This window comes from Herpailurus yagouaroundi, unplaced genomic scaffold (assembly GCF_014898765.1).
Source record: "Herpailurus yagouaroundi ecotype Mexico unplaced genomic scaffold, PumYag 140, whole genome shotgun sequence".
Lineage (NCBI taxonomy): Eukaryota > Metazoa > Chordata > Mammalia > Carnivora > Felidae > Herpailurus > Herpailurus yagouaroundi.
The window spans coordinates 58,202,343-58,225,880 of NW_024412395.1; the positions used below are offsets into that span (position 1 = coordinate 58,202,343).

The following is a 23,538-nucleotide window of genomic DNA, read 5'->3' on the forward strand; positions in this document are numbered from 1 at the left end:
TGTGTGTGTGTGTGTGTGTGTGTGTGTGTGTGTGTGTGTGTGTGTGTTTAACAAGCAGTGCTGGAGTAAACAGACATCCATAGGCTCAAACAACCAAAACAAACAAACAAAAAAGTCCTTGACCTAAATCTCAAATCTTCTATCAAAATTAAAGTAGATAATGGGCTTAAATGTAAAACATAAAATAATTAAACTTTTAGAAGAAAACAGGAAAAAATCTTCAGGGTCTAGAGCTAGGCTAGGCAAAGAGTTCTTAGACTGGTCACCAAAAGTACAGCCCATTAAAGGAAAAATTGATAAGTTGGATCTCATCAAAATTAAAGACGTTTATTCTGTGAAGGATTCTGTTAAGTGGATGAAAAGGTAAACTACAGAGTTGTAGAAAATATGTGCAGGCCACATATCCAACAAAAGGCCGATATATAATATATATATAAAGAATTCTCAAAACTCAAGAGTAAAATACAAAACAGTCCAATTAGAAAGTGGGCAAAAGATATGAAGAGTCATTTCACTGAAGAGGATATACAGATGGTAAATAATCACTTGAAAAGAGGTTCAACATCATTAGCTATTAAGAAAATGCAAATTAAAACCACAAGGAAAATCACTACACATCTATCAGAAAACTAAAATTAAAAAATGACAATATCAAATGCTGATTGAGGATATGAAGAAACTAGATTAGTGATACATTACTGGTGGGAATGTAAAGTGGTACAGCCAGTCTGTGGAGACTTTGGCAGTGTTTTATAAAATCAAACATGCAGCTACCATTCAACCCAACAATTGTACTCCCGTGTATACCAGAGAATTGAATACCAGAGAATTGAAAGCTTGTGTTCACACAAAAACCTGTGCATGAATAATCAGAGCAGCTTTACCTGTAATATCCCCAAACTGGAAACAGCCCAGATATCCTTCAACTAGTAAGTGGCTAAACAAACCGTGGTACATCTATACCATGGACAACTCATCAGCAATAAGAAAGAACTAGCAATCAGTGCATGAAACAACTTGGATGACTCTTCAGGTAATTGTGATGAGTAAAAGAAAGCCAATCCCAAAAAAGCACATACAGTGTGATTCTATTTCTGTGACATTTTTGAAATGATTTACAGAATTACAGAAATAGAGAACACAATGTTTCCAGGAGTCCCTTGTGGAGAAGAGGTGACTGTAAAACAGGCAACACAGGAACCCTTGTGGTGATGGAATTGTTCTGTATTTGACTATGTCAATATCAGTATCCTGGTTGTGATTTTGATCTTTTGCTGCCTACCAGATGAGTATAGCCTTTCCAATATTGAATATCAGATTACCATATTATAGCAGAAAGTTTGTTTTGTCCTTTAAATTAATTTTTTTCCTTTGGTTTCTTCTTTGTGGCTGGCTTTTTCTCACGAAACGTATTAGTTGATTATATTTTTCCACTGAAGCAGTGTTGTAAATAGATTCCAAGACCAGACTGTAGAAGCCAATTTATCCCATAATTTAGCTTAACATTTAACTATTAAAGCTATATCCTCGGATTAACAGATTTGAAAACTGACAGAAAATCTGTTTTTAAAAATGTATTAATCCCTGCACATTTCCACGTATGCAATTACAGTTGTCCATGTGCTATACTTGTAGTAGCCTCCAGCCTCAGGTGTGTCACTGGAGTAGAAGAAGTGGCTTAGATACTAATACTTCTCTTTGGTTTTTTTGTTTTTTGTTTTTTGTTTTTTAAATATGAAATTTATTGTCAAATTGGTTTCCATACAACACCCAGTGCTCATCCCAAAAGGTGCCCTCCTCAATACCCATCACCCATCCTCCCCTCCCTCCCACCCCCCCCATCAACCCTCAGTTTGTTCTCAGTTTTTAAGAGTCTCTTATGCTTTGGCTCTCTCCCTCTCTAACCTCTTTTTTTTTTTCTTCCCCTTCCCCATAGACTTATGTTAAGTTTCTCAGGATCCACATAAGAGTGAAAACATATGGTATCTGTCTTTCTCTGTATGACTTACTTCACTTAACACTCTCCAGTTCCATCCACGTTGCTACAAAGGGCCATATTTCATTCTTTCTCATTGCCACATGGTATTTCATTATGTATATAAACCACAATTTTTTTATCCATTCGTCAGTTGATGGACATTTAGGCTCTTTCCATAATTTGGCTATTGTTGAGAGTACTGCTATAAAATTGGGGTACAAGTGCCCCTATGCATCAGCACTCCTGCATCCCTTGGGTAAATTCCTAGCAGTGCTATTGCTGGGTCATAGGATAGATCTATTTTTAATTTTTTGAGGAACCTCCACACTGTTTTCCAGAGCGGCTGCACCAGTTTGCATTCCCACCAACAGTGCAAGAGGGTTCCCATTTCTCCACATCCTCTCCAGCATCTATAGTCTCCTGATTTGTTCATTTTAGCCACTCTCACTGGCGTGAGGTGATATCTGAGTGTGGTTTTGATTTGTATTTCCCTGATAAGGAGTGATGTTGAGCATCTTGGACCTCTAAAGAGAAGTTTTCTTCCCAGCAATTTTATGTCCAAGACTCTTTTCAATAAGATGTTTGTTTACTCTAAGAATGTCTGTACTACATTATTATATTGTTAGAGAATAATTAGTAAACAGATAATGCTAATTAGCAAACAGATAATGCTAATAGATATTTTCAGGTGTGAATCTACAAAAAGTGACTTTAGTTACAATTTATTTATTTCAAAATTTATTTTTAATGTTGTTCTGTGTTACCTAATACAAAAGCCACTAGGCTACCTGTGGCTATTTAAATTTAAGTCAGTTAAAATTAATTAAAATTAAAAATTTATTTTCTCACTTGCACTAGCCACATTTCAAGTGCTCATATCCTCATGCAGCTAGAGGCTACTGTGTTGAATAGTGCAGATAAAGAACATTTCTGTCATCATAGAGATTTATATTGGATAGTGCTGTGAAGCTTTATTTCACATATATTTATGTGAACATATATATTCATATTCATATTCATATTTATATTCACCCATTGTCTAGAAAAATGGCCCAAAAAATGACCTATAAGTTTTTTTCAGTAGATACTAAATTCAAGTTTTTAGGAATTAACTTTCATTTTATTTGTTTTGAGAGAGAGAGCACATTTGCAAGCAAGCAGGGGAGGAGCAGAGAGAAAGGAAAAGAGAGAATCCCAAGCTTGACGTAGCAACATAGGGCTTGAGCTCACAAACCATGAGATCATGACCCAAGCCAAAAATCAAGAGTTGGACGCTCAACTGCCTGAGCCACCCAGGCTCCCAGGAGTTAACTTTTAAAATAAAGTAGCATTTGAAAAAAATAAAGTAGCATTTGTCGTTAATGGAATGGTTGATGTTCTCAGATATAACTCCTATCTACTCTACCACTTTCTCCAGAATTCCCCTCTTTGGTCAGTAGCCTGGATTTAGAGCAAGTTCACCTTGCAAATGGCAGTCAGCCATTTGCTGCTAATTTAGTTGGTTGTAGCAGTGAAGTGAAGGTATGTTGCCTTTATGGAAATTGTTTGGGCTTCTAAGAGATAGCCCTTTGGAAGCACATAGGCCAGGATTCCTTCATCTTAGCACTGTTGACATTTTGGGTCAGGTAATTCTTTGTTGTGGATGTTTACAGTATCCCTGGCTTCTTCTACCCATTAAATGCTGGTAACATCATCCCGGTTATAAACAACCAAAATCGTCTCTAGACATTACTAAATGTCCTCTGGAGGGCAAAATTGCCCCCATTGAGAACGACTGATACAGCCCAAAGAGTCCTAGAGATTTGAAGGAAAGAGTTTTAGGTTCTGTGCCATACCTTCTGTTTTAGCTACTGTAAAATAGCTCTGATTATATCCAACAGATAATGTCAGAATACAGGGAGTACAAGGCAAATAGAAGCAAAGGAAATTAAGGAACCCACATTGCTTTTCCTAGATATTTGAATTTTGCTCCTTACCTAACATGACTTCTACATAACCATGGCTCAATATTTTTTAGTTCAGCTAACATTTATTGAATTCTTACTGTGTGGCATACTGTCTTGAAATTGAAATGCAAGAATGAGTGAAACATGGCTCTAGGCTTCAGGGAGCATATGATATTGTCTATCCTTTTCTGACCTTATCTATCGCATGTTATTTCACCTGTTTACTTGCTTTTTACTTTACTCTGTTGTATATGCAGTAATTGCCACTTGGGTTTAAATATCAAGTGTGTCAAGCCATCTTTTGGGGCGTGTAGCAGAATTAGCACTTCATTGTGTTCTGATGACAGATCTCCTGTGATTGCCCTAGTAATTCAAATTTTTATTCTGTTTCATAATCATTAAAGACCTATTCAAGGATCTATAAGATCTTAGAGCTATTATGTGAACTGCACAGGTGAAATTTTAGCATGAAGAAAATTGACATTTTAAATTATTTAATAAGATAAAAATCCCATTAGATTTTAATTGTTAAAGTCTGTTGTAGCCATGAATTTGTCATCTCAATATCAGAAATTTCATTTGTAGAAAATAAGTCAAATGACTTAGTAAAGGAATGGAAACATGACTTTAAGCATCCACGAAGCACTAAATTAAACTCTTAGGTAGGTATAGTCCCAACTCATATGCCTTTAAAGCCTGGATGTTAGCATTCCTGAGTTGGTGATCTGTTGGCCAACATTCAGCATGTACCCCTACCAGAACCAAACATACAAAAATGTGCTGTAGAGCACAAACACATGGACAGCTACATCCTCTTTTCAGCTTGAAACCTCCCTCTGAAGAAGCATCATTGCAGTCAGATCACCTCAAAGAGTGGAAACTACCCATGCTCTCTGTTCTTACCACTACCTAACAAGTATCATGGAGCCAGAACCTCATCTGGCAAGAGGTTGTTGGGTGTCCTTCCAACTTTAATTGGTTGGATCAATTAAATCTTGAAATACAAAGTTAATGCTCAGATCACTCATACAAGCAGCTAAGTCTAGATTGTCTTTTTAAAATCTGACCAATAGAGGTGCACCTATTGAGAAGGTGGCTCAGTTGGTTAGGCATCCAACTTCGATTCCGGTCATGATTTCATGATTTGTGGATTCGACCCCTGCGTCAGGCTCTGTGCTGACAGCTCAGAGCCTGGAGCCTGCTTCGGATTCTGTGTCTCCCTCCCTCTCCCTCCGTCCCCTCCCCCTGAAATAAATAAACATTAAAAAAATTTGAAAAAAATAAAATCTGACCGATAAAATAGTGCTAAAGTGATATCCAGGATACTCAAACTAGAACTTTCAAACTGTAGTTGTTATAATATTGGTTAGGTGCTTTTTGCTTTGGCTAAATTCTGCTTTTGAGCTCCAGCTTTGGTAATCAAAATATATAATCTGTTTCATAGTTTGTTTTTTAAATAAGCATATAATCTTTTCAACCTTATAATTAAATTCATAATTCAAATTCAAAGGTTTTTAATTTATCTAGCTAAAAAGAACTCTGGCTAGCAGACCCCAGATTTTTCCCTTTTAAAACAGGACTCTTTGGTAGCTTCTGCTAAGTTTTCAGTCCCTTAGACCACAAAGAGTAGCTCCAGATAATTCTTGGTGACTAGGTTGGCTACCATGTCCACATATCTCGCACCCAACACTCCCATCACTGCCCGTACACATCTGTTCATTCGTACCACAAAATGCATACATGTAATACACATGTGCACAACTATATTGTAGCTCCAGAGCTACAAAAAGTTAAGATAGGGATCTTGTATTCCACAATTCACAATTATTCTAAATATATGATGCCCAAAGTACTTAAGCCAGGTGTTCTTTCTTGAAGCCGTTAGCATCCAAAGGGGACTGTTGAACCTGTGATTTCAAAGACTATCCCTGAAGCATCCATTTCCTCTGTTCGAAAAGTAATTTTTTTTAATGTACTGTATGTTGTGGAGGAACACAAAATATTTGTCTAATATGTATATATATTGTTAGATATTAAATTGTAAAAAGGTGAATTCTACTTTTAATTTAAGCAGAGAAAGAACTTTTCCCCCTGTTTCTATAATGTTCAGAATTTGGTCTATATTTTTTGTATCTCTAAAAATATATCTGACGCTCTTAAATATCTGGCTTACGTACTTTGGGCATCATATATTTAGAATGATTGTGAATTGTGGAATACAAGATCCCTGTCTTAACTTTTTGTAGCTCTGGAGCTACAATATAGTTGTACATACATGTGTGTTACACGTATCTAGATCAGTATAGTCAGCTAATGTCTAAATGCCTATAAGTGCAAATAAGGATTGTACAAAGGGCATTATTATTGTTATTTAGCTCTAGAATAAAGGTCTTCTACTTTGAAGTGGGATTCTCTCTTTGAGATTAGGGTCTTTGGTATTTTGTTGCTGTTGTTACAGTTTATTGATTCATCAGAGACAGCCACCAAAGGTTCTTTAGCATTTTATGAAGACTCTTTCTTTCTCTTTCTTTCTTTCTTTCTTTCTTTCTTTCTTTCTTTCTTTCTTTCTTTCTTTCTCTCTCTCTCTCTTTCTCTTTCTTTCTTTCTTTCTTTCTTTCTTTCTTTCTTTCTTTTTCTTTCTTTCTTTCTTTCAAGTTTATTTACCCACTTAGAGCACAAGTGAGGAGGGAGAGAGAGAAGGACAGACAGAATCCCAAGCAGACTCTGCACTATTAGTGCAGAGCTCAACATGGGGCTCAAACTCACAAACTATGAAATCATGACCTGAGCTGAGATCAAGAGATGCTTAACTGACTGAGCCACCCAGGCACCCTTGTGAAGACTATTTCTGATAATCATCTTAAAGGCTTAAAAGCCTCATTGAAGCATTTTTACTTAAATTGTGTTTTCTGTCTGCACTTCTGTAGTTGACTTAAATTGTCAAGCAAAACCAAAAAGATTCCTAGTTGCTTTATTACATAGGCCATGATTTCTGACCTCAGTTATCACTGATGGAAGCTCACAAACCTCTGCCATCAAGGGGTTAAATTCTTCCATTAAATATGTTTATGAGGGGCCACAGCCATGCTGCCTATACTGTCTTGTCTTTTTTTTTTTTTTTTTACTTTCTAGTTCACTAATCAAATGTATGTTAGATTGATTATTGTAAAAGTATAAACCATAGAAAATTTGACAAGATAGATGTGTAAATTATCCTTCTGACAGAACTAATGATGCACTCCAAGCACCTTCTGTTTTCCAGCGCTTGGTGAGCAACTTCATTAAATATGCAATGGCTGTTGGGTGGCTTCTCAGCGGATGGTTCAGTTCCTTGTGGAATTGCATTATTACTAGAGGTGTAAAACCAGGCAGACAAGCTAGCTGTTGGGCATCCTGCTGAGGTTCTAATGTGCTCCATCTTGTTGGAGCAGTTGTTTGCAGTCTTTTCAGGACAATTACATCCATAACAACAGGACACATTCAGTGAAACTATATTACAGATAACAGTGGAGACTAGCATTGACTGCTCTTCACCCCTGTCTCTTGAGCTACCTCATTGTGGGTAGCTAGTAATAATGCCACTTCTGTCACTCAGAGAGTAGTTGCTTTTTTTTTTTTTTTTAACCCGTTGGAGCAGATCTGGAAATAACTGATTTGCAGCTTTTTTGAGTGCTTAAAATCATAGGCTATTTGAGGTGAAAGACTTCATAGACTCCAGTCCCTTTGAAGATGAGAAAACCAAGGCTAGAGCATTGTGGTGAGTTGTCCTTTTGAGAGACAGGAGGAGGACCAGGTAGAACATCTTGTAGGTAGTAGAGATTGCATGAGTAAGAATTTGTTCTGGTTGGCTTCCAGTTTGAGCGCTCTTTTAAACGTTACTTTCTTTTTGAATTTAAGATTTTTTTCTTCTGTACATCATTCCCCCCCACCAATATTAACACAGCAAACTTTTTTATTTCTAGAAGCCAAGCAGAAATATCTTGCTTTCTAAGGATTTCATGCTATAATTTTAATGACAATTTGATGGCTTCCTGGAGAACTGGACACAAAAGATGATTTGAGTTGAGCCTGAAATGGTATTTAACGTTCCAGATGGCAGGTGCTACAGTGTATCACTGCAGCCTGATAAATGGCAGTGCGTTTTAGAATGACAGGCAGAATACTTTAATGAAAGAAGGTTTCCCATTTCGGTTGTCCAATTAAATCACTGTTGATGACTTTGGATCATTAATGAACATTTGTGGAAAATGACCACTTGAATTCAATTATTACAATATGTTTGAAAAGTAGTAGCCACAAAGAATCCTATCTGTAAATTAAAAGATTTATCCATTTTGCCACAGATAAATTAGCACATTGCTTTGCATAGTGCCAAAGCAGGTTAACATTTCACTTTTTTTTTTTTTTTTTTACAGGTTAAGTACATATCCTTTCTTATGAAAGTTCTACTTAGAAAAGTTTGTTTTTTATTGGGTGCCTTTTAAAATATAATTTATGCTATGGACCAATATATTCTCAATAAAATATTAATTTATTCTCAATAAATTAGCAAGAGCTAGGAACAACGAAGAAGAACATTATACAGTGTATAAAAGTATAAGATTAAGTTTAAGATGGATTAGGTGTTTGATTTATTTAGTGCCTAGGAAGAATCTCTAATTCTGGAAAAATAATAGGAAGAATTATTTGGGAACATGCAAATTTATTTAAAAGTAATATGAAAGTAAAATGCAAATAAAAGTTTTATAACCAGATTTTTTTCTTAAACCCATTAAAGGTTCAGATTTTCTTAATTATTTTAAGCTTTAAAATATTTTGTGGATGTATATCCTGCCATTTTTGCTATAGTATACCCAACAAATTCATCTGAATATGTTTTTCTTTAGTTAACTTCATTTTCTCTGAAACTTTGGCATGTTTTGGTAGTTCAGACAGGGGGTGGGTTCTTTTCAAATGCATGTTTTTCTCATTTTGTTATTTGTAAAATGGGCTGCAATCTCAACCCAAGCTTCCTTCATCTCCATTTCATAGTTTCTAGAGAAAGGAGACACTGGAGCACAGGCTTCCCCTGGGAATACATTGGGCTTAATGAGCTTGATAGTCTGGTGGGCTCAATAAATCAAATAAAGCAAAACATTTCTCATTTTTGAATAAAAGCATTTATCACACAGTGTTTGTTCATTCATGGTCACAAGATTGATTGGTTCCCAGCATCATAGTGTATATTGAAGCATTTTTTATTTTGTTTTTCCAGTGGGCAAGTTACGGAAGCAGTGGCTAAAGGAAAGTATCTCTGATGTCGGCTTTGGGATGCTGAAGTCTGTCAAGGAATATGTGGACCCCAATAACATCTTTGGAAACAAAAACCTTTTATAAATCCATTACTGTTGTTACAAAAAAAATGTCACTTTTTTTTTATTTTTAAGTCTTCAACTATGGTTATACCAGTAATCAAATATATCATGGATTGTATTTCAGCAAAATTTTTTTGTTGGTTTTAAATAAGTTGTTTCTGTTTTGTTTTGTTTCTACATCTATGGATTGACAGATGGTATTCCTAAATCTCTCTCATTGTAGGTGCATCAGTTTACAGCCAACTGGTTGTCATTTCAAATTTTAGTCAGGTGGCACAGGGCTGCTAGTTGTTATTTCAGAGGAAGATGCTGCCAGCTGTTTCGTGTTGATGCTTCCCCTTGGGAACAAAGGGAGATTTTGGTGTCATCCACTGCTTATCTAGCCTCCCTTTTAAGGACGTTTCTGGAAAGCAGTTATCTGGGGAAGGATGCCACTGAGGAGTGATAACACATGTATGTTTTTTAAGAGTGCATTCTAGTGTGAGTAGGTCATTAAGAAGAATACTAATGAAAGAATATAGGCGACCTGTTATTTAGGATGCCTCAGTTCGGTGAGATGCTTGGCCTACATTTTTCTTTGAAATTAGTATACGTTTATAAAACCTGAGATGAGCAAAAAGTTATTGTTAGGGGACATGTTTCTATTCTCCACGTTTCTGTTTCTACTGGGGTATGAGTTGAATGTGTATCACCGAGATAGATAACTTCTTGTTATATCCTAGTTCCTTCGTAGTATGTTTTGTAAGAAAGCTGACTTATCACTCATTGTATGTGAACAGCAGGTTTACCATGAAACGAATGCCTTTATTTAGCTTAGAATCCTAATGTTTCTGATTTCACATTCTTGTTGCTGAGATGCAGAAGAAACTGCAACCGGAGTAGAAGAAGGAAGACTCCTTACACTTAATGTCTCCAGTTTGAAGAATTGTTTGACTAATGAAACACACTTACCATTTAGCTGTTGAATTTGAAAACCTCAAGAGATTCAATGACAATTTTTTTTTTAATTAACCCAAACAACCTGATAAATTGTCATATAAAAGTAAAGTTTCAATTTAGTTTTTAATAGTGGTTTAATGCCTTTTTTGAATTACTGGTTTAACCTAAATTTTGAAAATATGTAATGTATTAATACACAAACCATAATCAAAAGTTTGAAATATCATATTTCTTAAGTAATAGGGAGAACATTAATCACATTTCACAAACATTTTTACATTCAAGCCTGGATGTTACAAGAAGTGAAATGATTACTTTGAATCACTGTCTGTCAAGGTTCATGATTCACATTTCGGGATGGATTCTTTTCTTAATGCAATACCTAACTTTTGATAATTTTTTTAAATTAATATTTGATCAGATAATGTACGTCAAGATGAAGACGATCCTTTAAATGGACACACTGTCTGTCTATGTAGCAACAGCTCCAAAGTATTTTGGGGCAGTTTGATACCTTTTATATCTGAAGTATACTTAACCAGAAAAGTAAAAATTTAAATTGACAAAATAGTATTTTTAAGACTTCAAAATGATAAGCAATTTTTAATAAAATTGGCCTCAAACTAATAAACTTAAAATCTGTAAGCAAATCAAAATTAAATACTAGTTTAACAACAAAAACTAAATATTTGTTAGAAGCTGCCTCTCTTCATTGGTGATTTATTTTTAGTTATAAAAATTCCAGCAAATCTTAGCATTAAAAGCCCTTGATATTTGAAATAGTTGGATGCTTGATGAGGAAATTACACTTGCCTCTAGAATTATAAAAAAAAATATCAGCTTTATAAAATGGATCTATTCATGAAGGTAATTTCTCTAACTGGTGATCAAAATGTAAAATTTAATACAGTACTAATATCTCACTGGAGTGTATACTTGTTTCTGAGTAATTTTTTTTAAATAAAATTTACAGATTCATAAGCAGATCCATTCCTTTGCAAGTGATTGTTATAACATTCTTTCCCAGGGAGTTCAGATTTCAACAACCTCAGAAATCTGTATTTGGTATTAGGAAACTATAAATGTCACAGCTGAAAGTTGTGTTCACTGTTCTACATGAACCTTACGGAAATTAGTGATTTATGTCTTTGTTTTTCTTCTTCCATGTATGCAGAACTCCCCAATCTTGATTTTATAGTGATGACTACATTCTGTTGTTGGAATCATTTCTACAGGGATCATTTTGAAACACACAAACACTCACCAGTGCTGTTTCCCTCTGATTTAGTAAACCAGAAGGCCTTTTCCCCACTTCTCACACCTGCTTCTGAGAGGTACCTCGGCATGTACTTAGTTTCCGTGGAGAACTGAGTTCTTGAATATGCACAGAAGCACTTAAACCTTGCCTCGTATTTCTGAAATATCTGAAAATGGCTTCATAAAAGTTAAAGCCTGGAGAACATTGTTTATGTGAGGCTTTTAAACTCATTTTGAATAAGTTTGTTTAAAATTTTAAAAGCTCATATCCTATCTGGTTTTTAGTACTGCATAAACGTTGACTTGTCTTTCTTAAATCAGTCATATTTCTAATAATTCGTTGATGTCACATTTGGGTTGAGGTTTTAGTGGGACTAGGAACTTGCTGCTAGTGAGAAGTGGCATTGCATACTAAAGACTCAGTATGAACAGGCTTTATTGACCCTTAGAGAAACTGTTGCCTTAATGTGTGGTGCACAAGTACAGGCATAAGTGAATTTTGTCTTATAATGAGTAACTTGAGCTTTTTTAGTTTCATAAGAATTGTAGAAGCCACATGTTTATTGTGCCCAGCATTTTACCACAGAGAAAGAGGATTGAATTCTTTCCTCTTCGGAGGAATTGGGAGTTTGCTTCCTAACTGCTTACAGATTACACTATTACTTAAGAGTTATTTATGAAGCTGGAAGCTTTCTAGTGCACATAGTTGTGTTGACGTATTTTGGAAAACAAAAGTGCAATAAAGGATGAGCTTCCATCAGTATGTGTACTGTGTCAGATACAGATGGTTGCAAGGAAACCTGTGTTTCAGAGTATTTCCTTAGTAACTGCTAAGTCCTAGCTTGCATTTTTGAAAATGCCTTTCTGCATGTTGGCTCCAGAGATATTTTTTCGTCATTTTCTTTCATAGCTACAACTTCTTAACCATAGCTAATCAAAGAAGTCCTGTAGTCTCAAGCTGAAGTGTGTAACCTCAGCTGTTAAAAATGGGACTGGGTTTGGTTGAACATCTATTCTAAATGTAGAAACACAAATAGTTATTTATTATGGATTGATTCACAAACTGCATGTGCTTGGTATGTGAAGCAGCCAAAATGGAATGCTGTGGAAAGTGTTCTCTACATTTTAAGAAATACTGAGATGGGCATTAAGGACAGCTTTAATAGCTTTTCATTTACCACTTGATCTTTGGTAACTTTGATTTTAATTACGGCTTAGCTCATGGTGGGAGAAAAGCTGAAAACAAGTGCCAGTTTCAGATTGAAGAATACAGAATCACCGTTGGCTTTACAAGTTAGGGAAGCGAGGCTTTGCTCAAGGCTCCAAATGAGCCATATGTCAATATATTCATTGAATTCTTATTAATTTCAGTGTCCTGAATTAATGTATACATTGATGCTAAAATTCAGAAAATGTAAGTCTTTTTCTTAACTATTGAATAGGGTGTCTACTATGAAGGATGTAAGTTACTCGGCTTTCTGCTTCCTAAGCCACAGTGTTTGTCTTTAGCTTGGAATTTGTAAAAACTACTTGTAACGTCAACAGGTTATATTAACGTATATTATTAATAAAATGCACCCGGGTCTAAGAGATTTTGTTTTCTTCAAAGGGAGTGGGAAGCTCACTGTTCTGTTTGCATATGGGTTTTTCTTTCAATTTTCATTTTTCATCTTCATATTTCTGATTTGAAAACAAAATTTTTATAATTTTATTGATGAAGCATAATCAAGTCCCTTTAGAGTATATTGTTAGCTAGGTTTTATCACTCTAATTATTTTTTAAATCAGTGTTCTATTTCTTGGAGGTGTTTAGTCTCCTGTGAACCTGAAGCATTCCAGTTTGAACCTAGAAAGCTCCTCAGAGAATGAGCACTGTGCTCTTCTGACCACAATAATTCCTTAACAAACGTCAATGAGGACCACTGACAGATGGAACACTCAAGCCAAAGAACATCACAGAATGAAAGTAACTTTAGTTCAGTGAACATAAAAAGATTTCTTCTTTGGTTCCCAAAGGAGATTGTCTTACACGTTTTTTTTTTCACAAGGAAGAAAATAATATATTAAGCATCATTAAGAACATTTTTCAGAGACTGAACTTCCAAATCTAAGAGGGAAAGAGGAAAGAGAAGGGAAGAAAATGCTTTAGTGTGGATTTCTAAGCAGCATGCATACCTGTTTTTCAGGCATCTTATTGTTAGCAGTGTTTTTCATGAACATGAGCACCCTTGAAAACATGCTGTTTAATCCTTAAGGTAACCTTGTTCACATATCCATGAAGGACATGAAATTCTTCTACTGGTATATGGTTTCTATAATTATTTTTTGGGCTACTTAAAGAATATCCCCAAAAGTTCACAGTGCCTTGTTGGGATTTTTTTTTTTTTTTTCCGTGAAATAGCCATTATTTAAAATGGGTGGGAGAGGATAAGTGTTTAAAGACTGAGATTGTTTAGTAGTTCAGGGCTGTTCCTCTTCAAGAATATGTCAGGAATTAAGTAGTTACATGTAGAAACACTGAAAATCCTTTCCACAGTGTGGGTTTGGATCACCTATTCTAGTATGTTTCACTAGTTATATGGTGAACCTGTACTCTCATATATCTGTTCAGTCAATGGGATTTATATGTACTTTCATTCTTAGATTTTCATTCCTACTGTCCCAACTTCGTAGCCCTAAGATGTGGCTTAGTGGATGTGGCATACTCACTCAGTCCCTGAGACACCCACTATATGCTTCTGGATGTTTGCTCACACAGCTCCTGTGGAGCAGAGCCTGTGGGGGGAGGGGGGGTTCTATTCCTTATGTTGTGTGTCAGTCCTTTTTTCTGTGATGGTGCCTTCAGAAAAATGAGTATCTCTGTTCCTGGACAATGATAAATCTTATGAGAAATATGTGTAGATTATATTTCTTAATTTTTGTCCTTTTTAGCTAAGCCTGTGGAATACTTTGGCTCTGATACAACTTGACTTGAATAATATCTTATCCTGAGTCTTCCTCCAAGGCAGTACATATTCCTGCCAGTACTGTAGTAATCTTTTGGGAACTACATGTGGGTAAGCTCTTGTATGTAAGCCATTATACTGCTGTAACTAATGCATACAAACAGTTCTTCTCTTTACATTTATGGTTTAAACATTGGTATGTAGTGGAAAGGGAAATTCCTGAGAGATCTCAACATAGTTTTGTCAGTTCAGACTGAGCCATGTTGTTTTCCACAAGAGCTCAACACACGGTCTATATACTGTGCTTTTGGTGTATGTTTGGATTCTCCTTTTATTGCTTTTCCTAGACTGTACTGTTCTATAAGCAAATGCCCATGTGTGATTTTTAAGACGTGCTGGGAAGAAATAAAACAATACCAAAACCACTCATTGTTAACAGAAATTGTTGCTTATTTCATGTTAATTCCATGTAACCTTTGTTGGCAGCATCATGCTATACTGACAGAGAATGGATAGAATATAATCTGTACCCATGAGTAGCCTCTGTTAGTGAAGGACATGTGCACAGATACTGGTTTTGTCCCTGCCTGTGGCTCCTACGCTAGAGGGCGGGTTGTAGTTTTCTGGGCTCTGAAATGACTGAACTTTGTGTTGAACCTAGTCTTACTTGGTACATTGAAATAATCACTTGTGTCACTAAGATTTTGGCTCTTACAGTAATTAATTAAAGAAATTTTCTTCCTGGCTCATATAAACTTGGACTGAAAAAAACTTAGAAATCATCTCATCTTATCTTTTCCCAAACATAATTGACTACTTTCTCCTATCCCCCAGGCCACAGATAACTAGTCTTCCTGAACATTTGTTGTGACCAAATGGGAGTGTATTGCTTATCTGGGAAGGCTTTTCCAACTTGAAATCTTAAGAGGTTTTAAGGTATTAAAGAGGTGTTAAGAGGTTTTTGTTTATTGGATTGAAATCTGTTTCCTCTATCCATTGATGTAACTTTTGTCTTCTGTAGTCATAAGTTACTGTCCAGTTGCTCTAATGAAAGGCAGCTCTTCCAGTGTTTAAAGGCAGCTCATGTTCCCCCACATTTCCAGCCTTTGCTCCTATGAGTTCTAGATCCTTCACCATCCCAATCGCTCTTTGTATGTGCCTCTTTGATGTTCTTAAAGTGAGGTATCTAGGCCTGAATGTGCCAGAGTAGAGCCAATGATCCCCTTTTTCTGTCACTAATAAACGCATTTTTGATGGACACATTGCACTATCACCTCACACTGAACTTGAATTTCACAAAGCTTGTCTTTTCTGCATATGCCGTTTTGGCCACACCTCCCTGGAAGCTGATTTTTCTTTTTTTTTTTTTTTAATGTTTGTTTATTTTTGAGACTCAGAGAGACAGAGCATGAATGGGGGAGGGGCAGAGAGAGGGAGACACAGAATCGGAAGCATGCTCCAGGCTCTGAGCCATCAGCCCAGAGCCCGACGCGGGGCTCGAACTCACAGACCGTGAGACCGTGACCTGAGCTGAAGTCGGATGCTTAACCGACTGAGCCACCCAGGTGCCCCTGGAAGCTGATTTTTCAAAGCCCCCTTACCTATATCCTTACTAAAATTTGTATCTTACTGGATTTATTTCCAGATTTTCAAAACTCTAGAATCTTGACTCTTCTCCAGAATATTTTTTGTCCCATCCAGTTTTAGGTCCATGGAAGTGAGACATATTATGTCTGGATTCCCTTGCCAGTAATGGCAGATAGCTATGGTACACAAGGGCCTGCCCAACAACACATCTGTGAGAGAGCATTCAGGGTTCAGGCAGCTACTCTTCCACTTGACATGCTGTTGTCTACCTTACTTACATGTTTACATTTTGTCCACAAATAAGCCCTTTTTTCTCAATGATGAGTCAACTATTAAGATAACATTAAACATGCAGTTTCACTTAACACTGTCAGCTGCCAGAGTGAAATCCTTTGGTAAAGCTTGCTGGTCCAGCTTCTTACCCTATCGGGAAAGCAAATGAGGTCTTACTGCCAATCACATTTACTTTTGCCTGTGTTTGGCCTCAGGGATATGTCTCTTTCTTTGCAATAGTACTCATAAACCCATTTTCTGATGTGATTTGTTGATTGGGTCTAGTGTTGGCTGATGGACAAGCTCTTTAATTCATTCTTACACAATTCTGTCACATCTTTGGTATCACTGCATCCGTATTACACCTGGGAAGGTACTTCTTAAAAACAAATTTTGTCACAATAAAGCTGTAAAATAAGAGAAGATGGAGTTCTAAAGTCTAAGAACACAATGGAAAGAGTTCTAGAATTTTGGGTGTACTCCATTTTTCTCTTTTGGACCTGATTTCTTTTTTATAATGAAAATCTCTAAGGTTCCTTCTAATTTGGTCTCAGTGATTCTGATTAAGTTTAGATATTTTTGCTGAATACTACCCTAAAATGACTATTGCATTAATAATCTTTTTAATTCATTCTTTATTAGCTAGACACTGTGCTGAGCATTTAACCCTAGACAGGAGGTCATGTCACAAAATGTGCTGTTTGACTAATACTATGGGTACAGCCCAATAAGTGAATACAAAAAAGCCCAGATGTCACTTTAGTCCCAGTGATAGGTCAACAAAAGCTAAAGGCAGTTAGGGAATGGTAGATAGCTGTAAGTCACACCATTTCTAGGAAGCTACTCCGTGTGTCAGAGAATACCATCACGAAACCACAGTCTCCCACATGTTTCCAGATCATCCATAGCCATTAAGAAAAGGACGAGGGAACCTAAGACAAAAACTTACATTCAAAAATGCTGGTGTTCACCTGAAGTGAAAGATTTCACTTTCAGAAAGTTATTCCTTTAAAGCTTCCCCTCCAAGCCATTTACCTTTTCTTATCTCACATTTCCTAGTAAGCTGATTTATTTGGGCATCACCCCACAACCCCATAGCCCTACATACACAAACAAACAAATTGTTATAATCTTGGGCCACGCCTATCACTGGCAGTTCTACATGGATTCCATCTGAGGTGCTCTTCTGAGGTCTGAGAGGCCATACCTATATATTCCTATTTCACCCTGCAGGAAGGGAGTATCATCTAGGATTTCATTGCCCAATGACCCCACCCCTTCAGTCCCCACACTCCCAGTTCCCAGTTGTCTGCTTCTTATGAATGGATCAGAGATGGCCACTGTACACCTGACCTCACAGATGGAGTTAGGGTGAACGTTCGTGCCACAGCTGAGGCCAAATTCAAAGAAGGGCTGGCTGGAGGAATAGGAATCCTTTGACAGTCTTGTTACTGATCACAGGAGTCTCTGCTCGTCGTCCTGGGAAGATCAAATTGTTACTCATGTCTGAGAAAATGGAAATAACTTGTTTACAAACATGCTTATATTCTGGACATGTGTGAAGATGGGGGTTTGACTAAGATCACGAGATACTAGATTTAATATTTGATCCCTTTGAAATACACAGTGCAGGGGTGCCTGGATGGCTCAGTTGGTTAAGCGTCCCACTTCAGCTCAGGTCATGATCCCGTGGTTCATGGGTTTGAGCCCTGCGTCGGGCTCTGTGCTGACAGCTCAGAGCCTGGAGCCTGCTTCGGATTCTGTGTCTCTTTCCATCCCTCCCCCACTTTTGTGTGCTCTCTCTCTCTCTCTCTAAAAAATAAACATTAAATAAAAATAAAAGACGCCATGCAGATAGAATGAAAAAGGAGTAAAAGCTTTAGAAATACACAGAAATCTTTTTTTTTTTTTGTCAAGAACAGTGCCTTAGCACTGAACACATAATGTTCTAGGAGCATAGAAAAAAAGCTTTTCATCAGAACTTTAGGGATGAAAGCCTTTGGTTAAATGGCAAAATATAGAGTCTGTTAGTATCATAGTATCAAAAAGCAGAGCTAAGTACTTCCGAAGGTGAGTTTAAAAGAAATATATCCTAAAAATAAAGGACAATAAGTTTCTGGAGAGTTAGGAATGTCCTCACCCTTCAGTCTCCTCAAGGACTCAGAAGGCTAGGCAGCTTCGTAGGTGTGGTTCAGGAGTCTTTGCTGTTGCTAGGCAACAGTCAGTCTGTCACTCTGAGGGGGTGCCTCTCCAGAGAGCATGGGTAAGGAAGGGGACAAATGCCTTGATTGACCTTTATTCCTGTACTCAGTGTTAGGAGCAGTCAGGATTTCCTGATTCATTGCTAACCAGGAAATCCCAGCTGCCCAGCGGCAAGGGGTTAAAAAACAGTTCTGAAAAGCTTTTTATGTTCTGGAGAGCAAAATTACACATACATGCAAACCACAAACACATAGCACCTGGGTAAATAAAATGTGGCTGAATAAAGGCCAGGCTATTTGCAAAAGGGAATCTGGAAAACATTTGCTTTTGGGTGGTTAACATTACTTACACTTTATGCATTTTTTTAAGAAAAAAAATAGAGGAAATGTGCAAAAAAAAAAAAATCAGAATTTTAACATGGCTGTTGAAAATGAGATTTCAGTTCATTACTTTCCAAATCCTAAGGAGTGATGGAGATTGAGAGGGGCATAGAGCTACTACTGCACAAAGAAGTAGCAACACTTTTAGCACAAAAGTTGTTGAACAAAGACCATTTCCCAGAGATAGAATTGTGCTATGGGATACACTGAAGAGGTCATTAAACACTGTCCTCCAAACCTGGGATCAAACGTCAATAGTAAATAGCAGTAAATAGTAAATAGTGAATGGTATCAGTGTACATAATAAAGACTAAAAATGCTTAGAAATTCAAAACCATTGGATTTCATGATGTCAGATTTTCTGGTATGACAGAATTTGAGCACCCAGGAGTTCATGCTAGAGGATTTATGTTGAGCATAACTTGTCTGGGAACCTACATTGCCTAAGTGATTTCTCCTTGAAGGAAAAAATCATCATCTCCTTATAGGAGGGGTTCACTATCAGTAGAAAGCTATTAGATTGAACCATAAGAAATTGCTAGTTTTGTAGGTCGGTAACTTTCAAGATCAGCAATTTCATATACTTCAACCTAAAACTTTTGTTTTTTTCTAAGCCATGTCAAGTTGGGGTTCACAGTTACATTTATGGAGAGAAAGGGGGTAGGTGAGCAAATAGTTTTTATATAGTTCAGAAAATAAAATGCCTAAGCAGAATGAGCGGAGTTCTAATTGGGAATGTTGCAGGTGTGAAACCAGCATTCTGAATCTACCAGAGAAGGTTTCAGAACTTTTCATCTGTAATAGAGGTAGAAGTTTGGTGGCGTCATGGGAATAAGGTAGATTTTTCCATAACAGAGCGGTGACAACACAGAAATAACTCCAGCATTAACCTATCCTAAGTGGCAAACACAAAAGTAGGAATTAAGAACTAAGTTCTCAGGTTACCTCTGCTATTAGTTGCTATTTGGAGATAAATGAGAGCAGAGTTACGAAAAATAGTAACAGTACATCTTGTTCATATGTACAAATTTTTAACAATTGGAACAAAAGAAAACTACATAAAGTTGTTTCTTAAACAATTGTTTATTGCCTTTATACCATAGCACCATAATTTTGTTAAGGGCACAAGACTGCCCACTGAATCTTGCATTTTAAAAAAACAAAACAAGGAACCCAAACATTTACCACCTAAGGAATTTGGGGTTACATTAAGTGTTACCTCTATGTAGAAAAACCCTGCTAAAACATCTTACACTCTATGCAATTTGTGTGCATTCCAAATAAATAGTGAGAATAGAGCACAATCTCTAAACCTCTTAAATGCCTAGAAATCCTATATGTTAACTACTCTGTTCTGGACTTGATAGTGCAAGTCCCTGTAAATTGTAATCCGTGTGGAAGGGACTCTCCAAATACAACCAAGCACAAGTGATAACAAAGGAGAGGGAACATAGGCACTACAAGTTCTAATAAACAGAGAGTCCCAATTCAGCTTTGAATTTTTCGTATCTTTCTAGGTTTCAAATTTTCAGTATTTGTGACGATTTTAAAAATAAGGTTTATGATTTGCAAATGTACAAAGTTTAACATATGACAAATATAAAAATGCCAATGGCTACATGTATTTATTTTTTTTATTACTGTTTTTTATTTTTGAGAGAGAAACAGAGCATGAGCAGGGGAGGGGCAGAGAGAGAGGGAGACACAGAATCCAAAGCAGGCTCCAGGCTCCAAGCTGTCAGCACAGAGCCCAATGCAGGGCTTGAACTCTGGAACCTCGAGATCATGACCTGAGCTGAAGCCGGACACTTAACCAACTGAGCCACCCAGGTGCCCCGCCAATGGCTAAATATAGATAAAATAATACCAAATATAGATATATAAAGCTATTATGATAAAAGATATTATCAGGCATCTCTATATATTCCACCCTATAATATCATAAATCAAAGCTTTTAGCTGTCTGGATTCATATGTGACTGTATTCTTTCCAGTATGCATTCTTTCTTCTTCCAGAGGTTGTTCAATCACGGCAGGTATGTTCCTGCCGTAAAGTTCACATTGTTCTAGAAACTGGACACATTCTTGAATAACACTGTCACGAAGCACGATCGTGTGTTTCGACATGTTTTCTAATAAGGACAGGAAGCATCTTTTGGCATAATACCAGGTATCAGTTCCCAGTTTCTTATGATAAGGCTCCAGGCTTTTGATCACCCGAGAAATACCAAAGTCATAATTTCCTTTGGCACAATAAAGTGTGCCTATCACCAAATTCACAATGCAGAGGTGGTAGATTTTCTTATCGGGGTCATCATAGGACAGCTGCTCTTCCTCCTTTTCAATCTTCCTCATCAACTCCTCAGCTTCTTCATTCTGACTGGTCATAATATATGAAACACACAGGTTAGCCAGCACAACAGCACTGACATTCAGGATGTGGTCATAATGCTTCTTGACTATGGGTTCATAGAAACCTATAGCTTCTTTGTATTTGTTTTCCTGCATGAACAGGACATGAGCCACGTTCAACTTCCACACATCATGGTCATTACAGAATTCCACAGATTTGCGGAAGATCTTTTCCACCATTGGATAATTCTCAAGGTTCCAGTAGATTTTGGCCTGGGCCATCAACACAGGAATGTACTTCTCCAGAGTGTCATCATATTCATTCACTGCCTTTTTGACAGCTTCATCGTCTCTATGGTGTCTTGCTTCCTGTACTTGTTTGGTGAGTCTCCGGAGCTGTTCAGTCAGCATCCCTGCTAGCCCATCAAGCTTAATGAAAGCCTCTTCAGGGGCTGTCTGGCAGGTGATCAAGGCATCCAAGAAGTCATAGAGATAGGGTGTGAGGAACTTGTAAGTCAAGTGGGCATTCTCGGCCAGGACATCTGCTGCCAGGTCGAAATACTCATACTTACAGTAGAGCAGCAGCAGGTTGCCAAAGGTCTCCGGGGGAAAGGGGTTCTGTTGGAGCAAAAACTGTAGCTTTTCAAACCCTTCTGTAGGCCTGGCATCCATGTTCATTAGCGCCTGGTTGTGCAGGGTCACGGGGTCTAACTCTTCTTCTGCCCTAGGTGGCATGTCAGTGAGGGCTTCCTGGGCCGCCTCATAGTTTCTCAGTTGGTATTCTATGGCTGCTTTGAGGTTGAAGGCTTCCACCAGGGCAGTCTGGTGAAGGACTAAGGTGTTGCCAACACTTCGAACATCGATGCCCTCAGTGGTCATGCCCACACCTAGCTCCGGGTGCTGGCGGATGCCACGCTCAATAATGTCTGCGATGTGCTTCAGGGCCGGGGCATAGTGCCGGCTACTGTAATAGGCCAAAGCCAGGTTGTAGGAAAGGTCAGGCCGGTAGCCCGAAGCCTGGAGGGCCGCAAAGAACTTGGAACACGCGGCCTCATACTGTCCCTCCTTGTAGAGCAAACACCCCAGGTTAACCTGACCATCGGGCTCGTTCTCGCCCCCACTGTCCTCTCCCCCTTCCCCGCCCAGTAGCTGCTCCACCAGGCTCTTGGCCCCGGGCAGGTCGCCCTCGCTGTACTTGATCGCGGCTTGCAGGCGGAGGACGCGGTTGTGGTAGGCGGGGTTGTCCAGGAGGAGGAAGGCGACCCGGGTGGCCTCTGGATAAAGGCAGGCCTTGTACAGGGCCTGGGCCTGGTACAGGCGGTACTGCTCCAGTTCCGGGTGCAGCTGGCCCAGCTGCTCATAGCACTCGGCCGCCAGCGCGAACTCCTGCAGGCGGTAGTAGCAGTAGCCCAGCAGCGACAGGCCGGCGCGGCTCCTCGGGCTCCGCTGGAGCTCGCCGCCCAGCAGCTGCACGGCCTCGGCGTAGCGCGAATCCCGGATGAGCCGGTACACGACGGCAGTGAACTCCCCATCGGGGATCTGCGCGCCGCTCAGCCCGGCCATAACCGCCAAGCTGGTGGTGCGTGCTGGTTACCATGGCAACAAGCCCACCGGAAACGGAAGACACAAAGATTATTCCGGGTTTATATTTGTTGGTTTGCGTGCTCCCAAAGTTACTTTGCTGGGGGAAGACCAGACTAGGGTTGGAAAGGAATCACTAATGTGAGGGTCTCATATATGGATTCGTCCCCGAAGACTCCAGAGTGTGAGCGGCGTTAGCAAAGAGGAAATTCCTCCGGTTATTCAGTGACCGAAACTCCACTTCCCGGCATGCACCGGCCAATCGCGCAGCTGCCCAGGACGCTGCCGCTCTGCATGCTGGGAGGCGTAGTCTCTGCCGGAAGGATCTGCGGTCGTCAGAAGGTGAGAGTTCAGGGACCTTTTCTTTTTACAGACAGCAGGATTACTGGCTCCCTGTTCTGTCACTTACGTCTCTGGCGCGGAGAGGAAGGTTTAAGGGCTGAAGTCCCTTGCGTTTTTGAGCCTGGGTGTGATATACACCACATAGAGTATGTGGTGTATATCAGTAGTTTCGTTGCACGTTGTTTTAGTGAAAGAAACGGGAACTGAAAAGGCGGAATGTCAACTTGGCATTCTCCAAATAGAGAAGGTTCAGTTTTCAGGCCTCACTGAGGACATAATAAGAGCAAAATAGTGCAGCGACCAGGAGTCCTTATTTTGTTATTTCCAGAGGTTCACAGAAGGAAAGAGTGCTGTGGATCTTATCTGGTACTGGGGAGGATTGCCTTTAGTTCCAGGTGTCTCC

General features: G+C 38.4%; 2 protein-coding genes across 2 annotated transcripts in view; one reads left to right on the plus strand and one right to left on the minus strand.

The window, feature by feature from the left end:
* AGPS (alkylglycerone phosphate synthase) overlaps positions 1-10,344 on the plus strand; it is a 145,334-nt gene extending 134,990 nt beyond the window's left edge. The window contains exon 20 of the mRNA XM_040475477.1: positions 9,179-10,344. Coding sequence (XP_040331411.1) covers positions 9,179-9,300 — 122 coding nt within the window. The 3' untranslated portion in view covers positions 9,301-10,344. The remainder of the gene's footprint in view (positions 1-9,178) is intronic.
* Positions 10,345-20,698: 10,354 nt separating this feature from the next.
* Positions 20,699-23,010, minus strand: LOC121030753 (tetratricopeptide repeat protein 30B). The gene has a single exon (XM_040475479.1). It carries the CDS (start codon positions 22,773-22,775, stop codon positions 20,778-20,780), a length of 1,998 nt encoding a protein of 665 aa, XP_040331413.1. The 5' UTR covers positions 22,776-23,010; the 3' UTR covers positions 20,699-20,777.
* Between the last annotated feature and the right edge of the window lie 528 nt (positions 23,011-23,538).